The sequence below is a fragment of the Platichthys flesus genome, chromosome 23 (genome assembly GCF_949316205.1).
Source record: "Platichthys flesus chromosome 23, fPlaFle2.1, whole genome shotgun sequence".
Taxonomy (NCBI): domain Eukaryota; kingdom Metazoa; phylum Chordata; class Actinopteri; order Pleuronectiformes; family Pleuronectidae; genus Platichthys; species Platichthys flesus.
This window is the reverse complement of record NC_084967.1, coordinates 5,096,067-5,112,917: the sequence shown is the minus strand read 5'-3', so window position 1 is coordinate 5,112,917 and position 16,851 is coordinate 5,096,067. Positions and strand designations below refer to the sequence as shown.

Below are 16,851 nucleotides of genomic sequence, written 5' to 3'. Positions count from 1 at the left end.
CATGGTCGCTCACTGCTCTGTGTGTTCTGCACCAGATGGGTTAAAAGTAGAGATTACATTTCCCTACCTGCATGAGTGTGCCTTTGCATGTCTGTGCATGTGTTTGGGACACATGTGTTTGCGTCTAATTGCTAGGCCAACCTCCCATGGGACTAATTGGTATACCTTTATAAATACAGATAAAGTGTGAGAGGCAGCGTTGGGTTGTGCGCACGCACAAACACACCGACACACTCTCCCAATGCGCCCTCGTATTCTGTCAGTAAGGGTATCTGATGTGGCACACAGACGAGCAGTGCCAACCCACACACACACACACACACACACACAAACACACCTCCACGCTCAGTCTCCAGTTACAGCTGGTGCAGATATGTTCGGACTGTTAAATATTAAAGGCTGTAATACTAACGGCGAGGTGTTGTAATTGAGGAAACCGCTAAAAGGTCAAGTTCAGACCACAGGCTGTGCCGTGGTCACATGGTCGACCATCATATCATATCTTCTCCTGCAGCCCTTCTCAAATGTTCACATGCGAGAGTCGCCTACATAGACTGGATATGAAGAAAGACAACACTACAGCTCCAGCAAAGTGGAGCCGATTCATCTCGGTTGCCCCCTGGTGGCTAGCTGCGGTATAAATCAAATTGACATAATTATATAATCTCCTCCATGTTAGTGGATGGGCCATGGGCCAGACCAAAAGATACTCATCTTCACATTCTACATGAAAACCGTCTTCCCAGTTTGGCCCACAGAGTTTCTCCAACGACTGACTTGTACTGAGGTGCAGCAACAAGCACTGTGGATCGCTAATTGCATTTCCTTGCCAGCATTAAAGAAAAATGTTACCCTGAGCTAACGAGGAGGATGCAAAATAGATGCATGAATGGCGACATCCTCGACAGCCCCCTACTACAGCTCACACTCGCACCGCGAATTTAAAGGGAAGCATTAAATCTGTATTTATGCTCTTCAGGCCACTTAAAAGCAGCCGCCATAAATAGACACAAGTGCATCACACCCACACGTCACAATCATATGCATGCACACATCTGGAGTGCCAACAGTTTGTGCACATGTGCATGTACAAACGTACTTGTGGGGACTCTCATTGCTTGCCCCTTTGACATTAAGCTCAACAAATCATCGTAATCCATAGCTTAATTAGCTGAATATGTACTAATTAACTCGGTGACCCAAGTTCTGACCTTAAAATAACCCCAAGGGGGGTCGGGGGGGGGGGGGGGGGGGGGGGGGCGGACACAGGCTAGGTGCCCTCACCCTGAAGGTATAAAACTCAAATAGTTCCTTCCTGCGATAGAAGTACTGGAACAGAGTGATTCACACATGCAGTCTATATCAGAACACACACACGCGCACACACACACACATGTGCACGCGCACACACGCACAGGCACACACACACACACACACACACACACACACACACACACACACACACACACACACACACACACACACACACACACACACACACACACACACACAAACACACACACACACAGTGATTTCCCCCGTCGTCTGATCTGGTTCATGTCTTCCTGGAAAGGAACCAGAGATAATAGAGAGAGAGCCAGTGAATCGATTCTCGACACTCCAGTTCACTCCGGTTTCTTCCAGTTTCCTCCCACACCTGCCTCACACACCTGTCACAGCCAAGGAGGTTATTCCATAAAATCTACAGGGCACATTTCATCTGGAAAAAAACTAATGTTGTTTCTGGAATATCAGTTGGTCAGATACAGTTTGTCCTTCCAAGCCTTTAGAGTGAGGCTCATCATTAGTCACAACACATTCGGCTGTAGTTGGTGCTTTTGTACTATTAGCAGCTTTTTATGGAAAATGTTGGATATTCTGGGTTTGCATATGCCTTCATATCAAATTATGGTCTATTACAGTATTATACTACATACCATACCAGACAGGGTTAGGGTATTACTATAGTAGAGTATTCAGACCCTTTCACTTTTTTTATTACACCCTGCTCTGTGTGGAATAGATTTGTGCAAATTCACAATTTTTTTTTATCTCTCACTTTTTTTTTTTTTTTATATTTTACTCTCAAAAATGGCATCAGGCAGCAGGACTGTGGATCAAGTTGCACGTTAACACAAAACATGGACCCACTGATAGTAAAAACGTTACTCTATAGCCCCACCTGTGGCCTAAATCCACACAGAGCAGGTTTAAGTTAACATTAGCTGGGTGATATACATCTGATTAAATTAATAACTTCCACTAAAATACAGGCTTCATAGACTACAGAAAAAAGGACTTGCTCTAACTTGCTGAGGGAACGGTCCCACTTATGTTTGTGAATCTCACCGCAAGATGTTTCTTTTCTCATTCATCAATTTATACCTGTCAAGAGAACAGCGAGGGATGGCTCGTTGTTAAAGCCACTGACACCATTGCATAATATTAATTATTTAACTGAATAGTACCCACTCATATTCACATTGGATTTTCTGTTTTTCTAATAAATTACACTTTTAAAGACTAGTAATTGATTTATTTTTTTTTATATATATAGATGTAATCCATATAATTTCCTCAATAGATTTGTAGCTTGCTAGAAAATAAAGCTTCCTTACCTGCTTTGTCTTTTGTTTTGTCTTTTTGATTCAAGATGGATGATCTTATTTATGTTCACTGTGATCTCACATCTATAAAGCATAAGGACATGTGAACAAATTCATATCCAACAATATGAATGTTAAAGGAGAAATGCTAAGCAAGGGGGGGGGGGGGTTAACGGCGCAGCAATCTGTTTTCATGTCTATTCACGCTCATCACTTGTCAGATAAGCTTCTACAGTAGGTATGATAAAAAGCTCCCATTGTTTCTACAGTGAGAGTAGAGAGAGGCCTGTGGGGAATGAAGAGGATTATTGTCTAATCCATTTAGACTCTCAATGCCCTGTTCATCAAAACATATACATCAGTTCATCTCCATAAAGCAAACTCATATTGAAGAGACTGCACTTCACGCCCACTCACACTTTTCTGTGGAATGAGACAGGGAGATTTAAACAAAGAAAGCCTTGTGAGTGCAACATAAGGGAATGGGTGACAGAGGAGGAAGAGGGGGGTTGGAGAGGAGGGGAAGATGAGCTGGTGATGGAGTGTCAGTCCTAAAAACGTGTTGCTGTGAGTGAGGGGTTGCAGTGTTGCCCCCTCTTCTGGTCAAAGTTGAGTATCACAGTTGATAGAAGGGTCAGAATAGTACTCAAGTGAAAAGGGGAGCTCGAGGATTAGAGAGGGGACGTGCATTGTTTGAACTTCACTATAAAACGCTGAAAATCACTCAATTTCTTGAGAAAGAAAAAGAAATACAAGAAATCAGAGCACATGACTTTAATTTTCCAATAACACGAGAAGCTAACAAGTTCAAATTATTTCACTTTGCAGAATCATTTGAAAAATATTTACAGCAACAAATGGCTTCAATAAAAAAAAGTTCGATCCCTGCGACACATCTCTCAAAATTCATCCGTAACCTATGATGATCCATACTTTTCCAGACTTCAATTATGGGTCATCAGGTTTGTCTCTTTACTTGTGTCCGTCTCTGCCCAGCTGTGCTTTAACACAAAAACCTCTGAAAGCTTGAAGGGTTTAAGTTTAACTATCCTAAGCAGTATATTCCATAATCCTATTGGAAGTGACATCAGCACTGACCAGCATGTGCTCGATGTCACAGGCCACGGTCACATGACTGTGCCTCTAGTGTCTTCCACACTAGTTATAAATTAACATTATTAGATTTGACTGTTAATGTGTTTTATGGAATCAAAATGTCACGAGCACCAAGTTTTTAAGTACAGACAAGAATCCCTGTTGATGGTCTGTGCAAATAAAAAAGATGAATGATGTATAAATTAAAAGAAAAAACATTATCACCCAAAAACACTTCATTAATATTCCATTACCTTCAAGATCTGCACAGGGCATCTGCATCGCATTTGCATATGTGTGACAGTGTCCTGACAGTTCTCCCTGGGATAACAGCAGCACGACTTCAGTGACAATTCAATTAACATCTAACACGTTTCATTTGGGGGTTGTGTTGTGGTTCATCAGTAAACATTTTACGCTCATTTTATAGATATGGTAAGACTTTGGAAACAGGACTAAAGGAAAATTGTGCAGCAGGTTTGAGGTTGAAGATTTTGAGCAAAATAAAATAAAAGATATTCATTTTGTGAGCTTGGTGTGGATGTTGGACTTGGTCTAAGCAATGCAATGAAAACTTTCTCTCCTTTGGTTTTTATGTTCTGCTCTGGTTATCTTCACCAGTGAATAGATTTAAGACTGGATTAAAGGACTTTTAAATACATGTGAATGTCGGTTACATAAATATATCTATTAGTGATGCGTTGTACATCAACAAGCAATGATTGGTCACCCAAAGCGGAGGAGGGGCACAACCATGGCAGGAACCAATGGGAGAAAAACCTTGGAAGCACCCAACACACACCCAACGTCAGAAGCACACAGGAACAGTTTGCTTGGCGTTCAAGGAAAGACTACCGTGTATAAAACAGAAAGATGTGTTGCGAGGACGTGTGTAATCTCATTGCCACAAGGGGGAGCCATCTAACAAATCCTCCTGATGCGATCCTTACATTTTTTTTACTTAAAACTTTCTCAACTTGAACTAAGTGGACCGTTTGTCCACACCCTGTTTGATCCCCAGCACCAGGTGAACAAACCAGTTGATCTGAACCATCCAGCCCTTCTCCCTGCAAATCTCTATCTGGTCCAGCAGGTGGCGTTGAGCTTCGTCCTCGTTGCGGCCGACAGTCAATGCCTCTCGGATGTACTCGATGTCCTCCTTGCTAGTCAGCTGGGGCATGCCTGTTAATACACGAGAGTTATTAGATTCCATTTTCCAGACAGAAGTGTTCACATCTGTCAGTATCTAGCTATTGGTATATTATTTATAGTTAAGTAATGTAGATGTTCTCTTTCAGTCAAAAACAAAAAGTGTCTATGAACAATAAAAAATGTGATAAAAAACCTACATCTAAATCTACATATTGTCAACTACAGTTTTTTGTGATCCAGTTCAAAAACATCAACAGTCCTATGGCTTTAATAAAATAGTGTTGCTCAGCTGTAAAAGTTCAAACACACAAAAATCTGGCTTTAAGAGGGAGGGGATCTTACCAGTCATCAGCATCATGGAGAAGAGGATGATGAGCAGGTCGGTGTGATGCCGAAGAGCGAGATAAGCCTTCACACACACGTCCTGTGACCGAGACAGGAAATGCGTAATTATAATATATATATCCTGTACATACAGCCCACCGTAAATAAAGATGGACGACCTGACTGATCACCAGAAATGATGACTTAGGGTCTTGATCGCCACCTGGTGCCTGGATGCAGTATTGGTCGTGATATTGTTATAGACATATACGCCATGATTGACAGCTGAGATTGTCTTGCACCGCAGCTCAATTCCCCGATCACTCCTGCGCAGACCGTGTCACCAAATGTGCAAGATGGTTGCATTGATATCTAGCTTCATTTCTGGATAGTTGGAGGACGTTGAGATAAGTCATCCATCCATGAGGAAAACAGTAGCTAGCTGATTTGGTTTCTTAAAGGAGCTACCTATATGTTTTGCAACTGCTTGAAAACTAACGATAGCATTTTCCCATTTATCAGTGTAGCAGAAACATCAGCAACAAACCTAATCCCTTTACTGTCTCCAGCAGTGGAAAGCAACACCACTGTTATTTTGCTTCTATTTCTAGAAGCATTATTATGTATATATTACGTGTTATGCAACGATGGCTGAAGGTCAGGACCATCAACGCAAACCACCAGCTCCAGGAAGAGTGCAAACCACAATCATTAGAGATGACCTATGATGGCCTAACTCTGACACACTCAAACAATGGTGGGTGCATGTGTGAATATATCTATATTGTCACCTGGAACTTCTGAAAGTGGGGGCTACTTTTCTTTCCCGACGTTCCCATGACGTACAGGAAGTCTGGTGTGAGCACGAAGGGAACCCACTCCTTATTGATTCCCATGAAGCTCTTATAATTCCCCAGGATGTGACCGAAGTCGATGTGGAAGAGATTCCCTGCAGGAAAACAAAGGAAACTAGGTTTCAGTACTTCCTGTAGACCTTTAGGGCTCCATGTTGAATTAATGCATTAAACAAAGTGCATATGAGCCCGAAATGTGTATATCCCTTTAAGACTCATATATTAGAATTGTTTTAATTAAAGGGGAAGATTTTAGCAATACCAGAAGTTGACACTGTCACTTCAGTTTGCCTCACAGTGAGAAGAAAACACAAACAGCCTCATTACCAGATTCAGTGATCATGATGTTGTCATTGTGGCGATCCCCAATGCCCAGAACATATGTGGCCACACAGTAGCCACCACAGGAATACAGAAACTTCTCCACAGCCTCCTGAAACTACAGAGAAGGAGTAGAAAAAAAAAAGGTTTTGACGCACAGGAAACCCCCTTTTGAAGTTCATTTACCGTGTCTATGAGTAAGAAGAGGAAACGGTGTCTTTGTGCTGTGGTAGCTCGACAGCTCGCAGCTGGGCAAATGTGTGAAATAGTGCAACAATGAAAAACCACCCTCTTCCTTTAGAAACCCTCAATGTGCATGTTATAAAAGAACTGTGCTGTGACATGTTAGACAGAAGAGCATACTGAAGCACAGTGTGGAGACGCCTTCAGGAAGGACACCTTCAGTGGATTGTCAAAAACAGAGCTAGAACAACAAAGAACAAATGAGATACAGAAACAAAAGGTGCAGGTGTCATGTATGTGTTGTGTGTGTGTGTGTGTGTGTGTGTGTGTGTTGGATTGTTATGGTGAAGGCGAAAAACTGTGGGTTATTTCTTTCCTGCGAGTTACACTGCTACTTCCTCTTACATCTGATAAGCTTTCATAACTGCTCCATCAGCATATTCATTCAATTATATACTATAGAAGGTTTATGCAGAGTTTACAAACTTTTTTTTAGTAGCATCATGAAAGAAATTGAACATCTATGTTAAGTACTACAGATATAAAGGAACATAGAACTGTTTACACAAAAGAGTAAAGACTAGTGAAGAAGAGGTTAACACAATAATAATTGACATGCTGTCTGATTTGCTGAAACTGAAGCCTGAGCGTGTGTTGTACCTTGTCCTCACTGACACACTTGTCCCGCAGCCACTGATAAAGGATTTCATCCTTAAAGGCACCAGTGCTCCCAACTACACTCTGTTGGATGTTGGCAATAGTGGTGGCATCCTTTACAATCTCAATCATACCTACAAAGACAAAGAGATATTTTTCACATCATTTTGTGCATTTGTATATAAAATAAGTATCAGTAATGTCACTTTTTAGGCACTGGAAAGGTTTAAAAAGTATCAACCCAAACCATACCCCACCCTGGGAGTATAACCGACCTATTCTGTTCCCAGTGGAGATGCAGCCATACGGTAACAGGCAGAGATCCAGTGACTCAGTCTCCCAGATTGACTCCATGATCAGCAGAATCTGCAGGGACAACATGTGTGAACGAATTTGCAAAGAATAAGAGTCTTTATTTAATAGCATATCTTAAAAGCATCTTTGTTTGAGACCAAGTCGCCACCCACCTGAAGGATGAGCATATCCTGTCGGAGGTCGTCCCCGTCTTTGAAGATGATGCCGATGGGGTCTTTGGACAGAGTGGTGGGGTCGGCCCTTTTGAACTGCAGCCACAGCGGCTTCTTCTTAGACGCCATCACTTTGCACTGCTCAATCTGTGTGCGCGTATACAGCATTTATTCTGAAAGTCAGTATTATACTCCAGGATATGACGTTCCTAATGTAAAACCAGTTTAGTCTTCTTTACCACACTGGACTGTAGCCACTTGTTTTAATTTCTGTCGTTATTTCTCCCTTTCCCTAAAGTATTTTTATATGTGTATATATATATATATGTATATATATATAAATACATGTGCGTGTTTATTTGTGTGTGTGTGTGTGTGTGTGTATGTTTGATATAATACCAGTATGTGTGTATGTGGCTCTCACCATCAGGGCTCCAGCTCTCAGTCCAGGATCATACGGGACCCTGAAACTCTCTGGCAGACCAGACGACTGCAGAGTCTCCAGTTTCTGACGCAACTGAAACACCACTGACACACACAGAAACACACACACACAACCACACATTCACACAAACACAAACACACACACACACACACACACACACACACACGTTAGTTTCACTTCCCGGAAGTTATTTCTCAACAGAAATCTTTAAAAAAAGATACTTCTGCTACTGAACTTCAATAATTTCCCCTTCTGTGGTTTTCATTGCAACACTTCAGCCAGTAACTCAAAAATTGAGTCCAAACATCCACTCTAGTTCATACTGCTAAGTTCAGATCACAGAGCACAGAAAGAATTTCTTACCTTGTGCAGTGACGTCATATTTGTCAGCACACATGGCCTTCATCTCACGGGTGACTTTCTGCAGCGCCTCGGTCATCTCCACCTTGGAGAGTGTCAGTTCACATTGTGAGTTGCTAAAAAAGCTGCTCAGTGATTTTAATTTTTTTTCTAATTAAACCCAAACTGAACTACAGGAGTCGTGTTCAAAGCCTGACTGACCTGTTCTCTGTAGTCCCTGAGCATGGCTTCCCCGCAGCCTCTGAGGTAGGCCTCCAGCAGGACAGCATATCTCTGCTGGTAGTGCATGGACTGAGCGATCTCACTGCGCAGGAACCAGAAGAGAAAATGACCAATACGCTTACTCTGTGGAGGGAAAACCAAACACAGGGAGGACAACAGGAAGGCTGAGGTGAATCGAATGTCTTGTCCAAATGCATCATATATCAATCCATAAAAAAGACACAGCGGAGATGAATAAGATCAAATATAGACACCACAGAGAAACACACAAGCACACTACAAAGAGTGTGAGACAATGTAAAACAGACAGACAGATGCTGGGCCTGCCTACCCTCAGAGCTCTCTTCAGCAGGAACCTCACCAGGGCACTGTCATGGTAGGGCTCAAACTTCACCGCCTGCCACAGACAAAAAAAAAAACACACAAACACAAATTAATATTAGGAAAGTGAATTATTATTCTTATTAATTATTGTCTTAACCATTGTCGCAAACCTTTAAAGTTGCAACCCAGCGATGTAATGACTGTACCCTACTCTACCCCGTCAGAATTCTTAACTTAATGATAAAGCAAATAACAGGATGAGTACTTTTAGATGGATGGATGGATGAAAAGATGGATAGATGGATAGATGAATAGATGAATAGATGAATAGATGAATAGATGAATAGATAAGCTGTAGGCCCCCCAGAGGTGCTCTGCTCTGGTACCAGGTTTGGAGGCAGTGAGGAGAATATTAAAGAGGATTTGTCACCAGATAGGAAGGAAGAGTCTTTCATCAAATCCAGTCTGCGGCTGCATCCATACTACTACGTCTACATCTCTGTCCACACGAACATTTTGCCTCAATAGAAGTTGTAATCCCTGTCCATACTAACACTCCTGAACATGCATATCACATGACCACTCACGTACAGCAGCATTTACCTGCACAACAGCTGTTAGCAAAGACAACAGGGTGAGCAAATGCTTGTAATTGATTATCCATGTTGCGCTCTACACTTTTTGTTTTTGCCCTTCTAATCAGTTCATCTAATTTAGTTAATCTTTGAGTTCGAGAGACTGTTTGTCCCAAGTTTGAAGAAATTCCCTCGAGGTATTCTTGAGTTATTGTCCTCACAAGACTTGGACGGACAGACGCAACGACAACCCTAAAATGGAACGCCTCACTCCACTGGCTGTCGCTGGGTGCGGAGGCATGACAGACAGAGTTACACATAGTAACTGCTTAAAGGACAGAGGTCCTACCTGGTGTGAGTCAGTAGTTATTTATGTCCCTCTCTGCACATGTACTGGAATGAAAACCTCCATGTGTTGCTGACGTGCAGAGGATACAATGACATCAGTATGTTGCGGGAAAGAGTCATTTTCCTATCAGGACCAAAAGGCTGCACTGTTTGTCTCAGCGGATAATTCAAACTGCTTATGCAAAGTGACCACAGAGTCAAATATGGAAACACGTCAGAAGACAAACATGGAGCAGGATATTTACTGGAAGTAATGCTCCATAGCATCATAAGTTAATTTTGTACTGTCCTGATAAAATAAACAATGACTTGGTATAACAGCAGCTCAGATGAGAGAGATGAGAGGTCCCATACTAGAATTTGCTTCAGGAAGTGTCAAATGGTGTTGTGTTAGCACTGGTTAATTGGTCTGGTTGCACCTACTTCCTGCCACAGGTGATAACAAAACAGGCTTGTTTTGCAGAGGCAAGCACTGTTATTGTTGTTTTCTTCCAGATGGGCATCATGAGATAGGAGCCTGACGAATAAGGGCTGCCCATCCAGACTAAAACGGCCTAAATAGTTTTCAAAGTAAATTGGGGCCAGCAGCTTTTCCAAACTTCTCTGTTGTAGCAGAGTAATGTGAACACCATGCTTATCTTTAGCAGAGTTGATGGGTTTTTTAATGAACATGTAGGCGTGTGGCTGTAGCCCAAGCATCCGTAAAAAGCTTCACCTGTACAAGCTGCAGAAGATATCTGAGCACATCGTCGTCCTCCAGCGTCTCCAGCTTCCTGACGGCCATGGAGCGAACCTGGGCGTCAGAGTAATGACAGTCGAGCAGCTGCATAGCCAGACCAACATCCAGACCGCTGCAGGAGAACAATACAAAGCACGGGTTATGGGAGTCTGCTCCGACTGAGGACACAACCATGTAGAGGCAGTATGAAGAACCCGTGTACCTGCTGTCCCAAGCGCTGCTGCGCTCCAACAGACGGTGTGTCGCCAACACATCCTCCTGCTTCCCCCATCGGACTGAGCTCAGCAGCTTAGGGTACGCCCTGGGGAGAGGGAGAGATTACTTTCAGAATTACAAATCAGGTAATACCAGGAAGAAAAACACAAATAATGTAACATTTGAAGTCAGAAAAGTACCTTGGGTCGCGCATACACTCGTGTCTGAAGTGCCAGAGCAGCTCTTTATCCTCAGGACTGAGCGGATTCAGGGGGTCGGTCGCCACGATAGCCTCAAACTGCTTCTTCAGATGGTTCGGCATCTCCCTGTGACCCCGCTCCCCGGCCTCGGCCTCCTCGCCCCCAGCGGCCGCGTCCCGGCTCACGTCCCGACCCTTGGGCAGCACCACAGGGTAGCAGTACTTGTCCAGTAGGATGGCGACGGCCATGGATGAGGCCTTGTCCGGGTTGGTCGCCGAGGTGAGCTTGTCTGCGTTGATGCTGCTGCTGCTGCTGTCCTCGCTCTTCTCGGGCATTTTCCACATGTGGAGGATGAACTCGCCCTGGCGGAGCAGCGAGCGGTGGTCGATGAGGAGCAGGTTGACATAGTACAGGAGACGGCTCTTGGTCTTTGCTGAAAGACGGACAGAGAGACAGTGATAAGTCTCATTCTGTTAACTATCAGCATGAGAGCCTGCTTCACGCAAGGAAATCTCACCATCATGGCTGCCTCCTCCTCCTGTGTTGTCCTGGTAAGAGCTTCCCTTGGAGTTCGGTGTCTGAGGTTGTTTCCCACAAACCACCTGGGTTAGAAGAATAGTGTAGAGCAGGATCATTGTACAGCAGAAGACATAAATATGTATGATTCAAGCTAAATTCATTCAGTTCTACAGTGGTTACAAACACCAGCTCTGAACTAGATGTCTGACCTGGAGGTTGAGGCGCGCCCCTTTAGGCAGGTCTTTGATTTTAATGTTGAACTCCAGCCAGCAGTTCCACAGCACTTCTTCATTGAAGGTTTTGGAGGATGTCCTCTCCTGAAAGAATAAACTCAGGGTTAAACTCTCTGTCATCCAAACAAAGCTCTGTATGGTTTTTAAAACGGTAAAGTACAAAAACAATATAGTCAGTGCTTCATGAAATAGATAGTTATAAAACTAACAAGATCTAAGACATGTAATTCGCTGGATCTAGAGTTTAGATTTTTGATGCATTCAAGGAAACAAAATGTGTTGTCCACCATGGTTACATCTATGTAAAACATCTAGTCTTTTCTTTTTTTTTTACATCAGATCCCTTTTAAATATTGAAAGGGAACATCATAAAAAAACAAGGAGCTGTTGCGGCTGATCTTTTGGGGTTTTCTCCTCTCTTTTGTGTGCTTCAAAGTACTTTCCGTTTTGTTTACCTGAGCTAAAAGCTGCTGGCCGTGGAAGATACTGGCCTCTATGAAGACAATGAACTCTGGGATCTTAGGCAGCGATGGGATATCGATGCCCAGCACCTTCACCCTGAACTTCCTGTTACAGTCCCACATGGAGATGGTGAACACTCGCTCATGGTCCTTCTCATCGATGGTCAGCTGCTCATGGGTACCTGATGAAGGGAAAGTTAGGAGAAGGTTTAGGGGTTTGGTCATATATCACTAATACTAAATGGAAACAATAGATATTGAACATCAAACACAAATATATATTTTTGTGTTCGAGTTGTTACCTGCGACACCGGTGCAGTCATCCACCTGGGCCCAGTCCTCCTTGTGGACCAGATCCAGATCAGGTTCAGGCTGCGTCTCCAGAACCAGGTGGATCTCCTCGCCATTCTTCAGACACTGACGGATCCAGTTGAAGCTCTGCAGTGGTTTATCCCCGTACAGATACTCCTCCCTGTGAAAGCAGACGCTGAAAATGTTACTTTCGAAGTTGAAAAGTAAAATAAACAAATTAACTAAACCGAAGCAGTTCTGGTGTGATTCCAGATGTTCTCACATACCTGCCACACACACGTAGCACGTAGTCTGCCTCACACACGTCTTCAGGGATGCCCAGCAGAGGTCTTTTATTTGCCAACTTGACGAAAAAGCTCGACAACACCTGATGAAAGATGAAGCAAAGAAAACAGGGACTAAGAAAAGAGAGCGGTAAACACATGAGCCGAGTGCATCGCTGCATTTGTCTACCTGTGCCGGTGTGTCGTCCACGGAGACCTTGATGGTCTGGCTGGCTTGGGTGATGTGGATCACCACCAGGATCTGACTGTTACTGAGCTGAGGAGTGGAAATACACAACGGAGCCAATTAACAAATAATGAAAACACTGAATACAGAAACATTCAGTATAAAAGTTCACTTAGAAGTATAAAAAGTAAAAATTTAATTAAATTAAAGAATAATGTTGGTCACATTCATCAGCTGATTAAAGGATAATGGTGTCTAAAATCAAATGCTCTTTCTTATTTTTAATCAGTAATATGATCCATATGAAACATATTCCAGCTTTGTATTAATTTTAGAAAATACGACAACATTAATTATATGTGCCATGACTGAAAACATATTTGGGACCAGCTGCACTATATATTCCAGAGGTTATCATAAATTGTTCCTTCAAATATGAAAACCCCACACACTTTGCTGAGCAGATGCTCGGGCAGTGGTTTGCGGGTCACCCAGGGGTCCATGGAGTAGAGCTGCGGGTCGCGGTTGGACAACTCGATGCGCCGCGGCGTCAGCAGCTTCCTGCGGGTGAACTCCAGCTCGTCGTCGTGCACGTTGCTGACATCAGTCACGTCGTAGGCGATCAGGTAGTTGAGGTAGCGCTGGTAACGCATGGCCTCATCCGAGGGCTGGGGACGGGGCACCAACTGGATCCGCCCCACGTCTTTCTTCAGGGCTTTGGTTTTTTTTTACAAACACAACAGACACACGTTCACAGCGGTACAGCTACAGACTCACTGTGCAGGAGTGAAAACATCAGTCACTGGTCAGTACCTCTCCAGTAGCGGATGCAGTCGAGCGTCTGGAAGACCTGGTGCTTGTCGTAGATCTCGCACACGTTGCCTTTCTTCTGGTAGAGCAGGATGCAGTGGTCGGGGGAAAACCGCTCGTAGAAGTCGGGACTGATGTTTGAAGTCACCGCCTTCAGCCAAACCTGAGCTTTCACCTGGGAGTCAGGAAACGTGCGAATTAAGAAGGTGTTTAAAGCCACTATCATCATCATCCTCTCTGTAACATCCCTAAACACATGATCATCAGTATCGAACCGGTGAAGTAGCAGACCTGTTCCACTGTCCAGTTCCCGGCGACCTCCAGCTGCAGGACGTCAGGGCTGACTCCGCCCCACGCCACCGTGGGCAGGACGAACTCGATGGAGATCTGGTCCATGGAGGCGGTGGAGGATGACGAGATGGCCTTCTTCCTCCTCCTCCTCGGGATGTGTTCTCGCACGTCTATAGGCTCTTCGTCGCTCACCTGGAACTGCTGCCGGTCCATCGCCTAGCTTCAGGGGGACAAGAGACAGGAGAAACCAAATGAGACACTCTTATGCTGTCTACCATTAACCTGTGACCCTGTGACCATCACGTGTAAAAATACGAGGCGGATGAAAATAAGAAGAGTAAAGAAGATGGCGGCGATATGGATATAATTCACCTATAGCATATTGGAGTATTGGTAATCCGATCTTTGACCTCTGACCTTCTGGCCTCTGTTTCAAAGTGCAGGTTTACTGAATAATTAGAGCTTGTTTACCCTGAGACGAGAGAAACTCTGGGTTCTCTGGTCAAGCAACTGAAAGATGAATGATATGACCGCTCGCTATTTGTTGAGTGCATGTATCAGCAGGACCTCAACACTGTGGCTTGCCACCCAATGTTACCTCTTTTATGATCAATCAATCATGAGTGTACGGACAGAGACATCCACCCAGCTTACATTCAATACTTTAACATTATGGCTTTGCTGAAACAATAATTAACAGATCCATCCATAGATTCAAATCCTATTAGAAATCATTTCTCATGGTCACCCTGATGGCATCTTCCTATCGCGTTTATCATTTTGTTATTATCTTTATTTACCATTAGCCATTGGGAATAGCAGGATTAAAATGTCATCCATTATTTCCCCTTCGTCCTACATGTGCTTATCTCAGAGTGAAGTTGATGGAGCTGACTCAGATCAGCTGATCTGGAAGATGTCAGAGTTCACAGTTAGAGTCACAGTCTGTTAAGCCTGGTTTCAGGCTATGGACCAACATAAACAAACTGTATTCATGAGAGTGTGAGTGCACTGACAAAGAATCAGCTTGAAGCAGCGTCTGTTCCTGCACTCTTAAGTCTTACGGCTGAAACAGGAAGCTGAGGTGGGATATAAATAGTGATTCAAACTCGACAGAAAGAGAAAAGAGGAGGGTTTACAACTCGGCTGTTCTTTCCACTATTGATCAATCAGCTGATTATTTGCTCCAATAATCTTTGAATTATAACCATCATAATTTGTCTGGCCAACAATTCAAATCCCATATATCCAATATTGATTGAATAGATTATTCAGCTATTTTGAACAGTACAATTGTAAATATCATTTTTTATATTGAACTCATCAGGAACATGACATGATCTACAACGCTACTGACAGCATCGTTAAAGTGACTGTTCCCCTGTGATCACAGGAGGATTCATTACTGGAGTTTCTTTCTTCAACCAGAGGAAGTTTAGAGAAGCAGGAAGCAAAACTCGACGCAGCCTGGATGTGAGTGGAAAATACAGCCTGAACTACACAGTGTGGTTTTAAACAGCCGGTCTGTAAACTGGTGTGCGTGTCAGCTGGTAAAACAACACTGACACAACACTGACCGGAGCAAATACACTTTAAACCCTGTTCGTCGGCCAGCCTGGGACTGTGTAACGGTATCTGCCATAATAAGGCGTCGCTTTAACTACATTCACTTTATGACTCACCAACGAAGGCGGACACAGAGGCCGAAGAAAGCCCGACGAGTGAGCCCGAGTGTCGGCATTGATGCTACATGAAGAGACCCGGAGCCCAGAGGACAAGTTGAAAGTCTCGGTCCAACTTCAGGAAACTCCAGCGGCTTCCACTTCACCGGTGTTCTGTCGAGTTCCGTCCGCCCGCCGAGAAGTGCCCGCATCTCGCGGGAGCGCGCACAGCCACAGCGGAAAGCCGCTACCAGACGTGATCATCACCATGGCAACGTGCTGATTATTAACTATATCGTCTCGATTGTCGGCGTTTATTCATGATGATAAATTATCCTTTTGTTCATGAATGTTCAGAGTCATCCATGATTTATTAGACTCATATTTATATGTTTTTACACTATATCTACCAGTCTTAATTCCTTTTATATGTTTATATATTCCTTACACTTAATTCTTATTATCCGCCATCTAAGCATTGCATGCTACTTTATACTTGCTGATGCATATTTTGACTCATGCTGCTGAAATATAGCAAATTTCCCCATTGCTGGACTAATAAAGGATTATCTCATTTTATTAAATCTGATCTTATCTTATCTTATTTAACTTGCAATTGGTCTGATCAGTCAATAGTCAGTCTTCATTGGTGTTAAAATGTCGAAAACTTCATAAGCATCAGTCAAATAAAGCCTGAGCTAAAACAAATGTTTTCTACTCACACTTTGATTTAAATGTCATTATTTAGCGTTGAAGTGCCGAGAGTGTGACTGCCATGTAATCCAGATGAGTGTTAGATGGATGAAATTCTCAATTTTTAGTTAAAACAGCACAAAATATCAGCTGGTAACAGTAGTGCGTATGTAGTGTTGCAGCTTCTCACTGTGGCCACCAGAGGGCAGTGGACTCGATCTTTAGATAAACCTTAAAGATTATAGACTGATCCCTCTATCATCATGTGACTGCGGACCGGGCATCTCAAAAGGGAACCTGTTCCACACCAAATGAACTTCTAGTGTTACTTAAATCCTTTGTATTAATGTATTG

At 43.3% G+C, this 16,851-nt stretch overlaps 1 protein-coding gene across 1 annotated transcript; it reads right to left on the bottom strand.

Annotated features, from left to right (window-relative positions):
* Nucleotides 1-3,365: 3,365 nt before the first annotated feature.
* Nucleotides 3,366-16,019, bottom strand: pik3cg (phosphatidylinositol-4,5-bisphosphate 3-kinase, catalytic subunit gamma). The gene is made up of 24 exons (XM_062383044.1): nt 15,826-16,019; nt 14,144-14,363; nt 13,856-14,027; nt 13,495-13,757; nt 13,046-13,132; nt 12,859-12,959; nt 12,583-12,752; nt 12,275-12,462; nt 11,796-11,903; nt 11,585-11,669; nt 11,068-11,500; nt 10,875-10,973; nt 10,649-10,784; nt 9,018-9,083; nt 8,666-8,809; nt 8,468-8,549; nt 8,084-8,187; nt 7,660-7,806; nt 7,468-7,558; nt 7,196-7,326; nt 6,359-6,470; nt 5,969-6,126; nt 5,196-5,277; nt 3,366-4,883 (listed from the first exon to the last, which is right to left on the bottom strand). The coding sequence occupies exons 2-24, from the start codon at nt 14,354-14,356 to the stop codon at nt 4,684-4,686; spliced, it is 3,372 nt and encodes a 1,123-aa protein (XP_062239028.1). The 5' UTR covers nt 14,357-14,363; nt 15,826-16,019; the 3' UTR covers nt 3,366-4,683.
* Between the last annotated feature and the right edge of the window lie 832 nt (nt 16,020-16,851).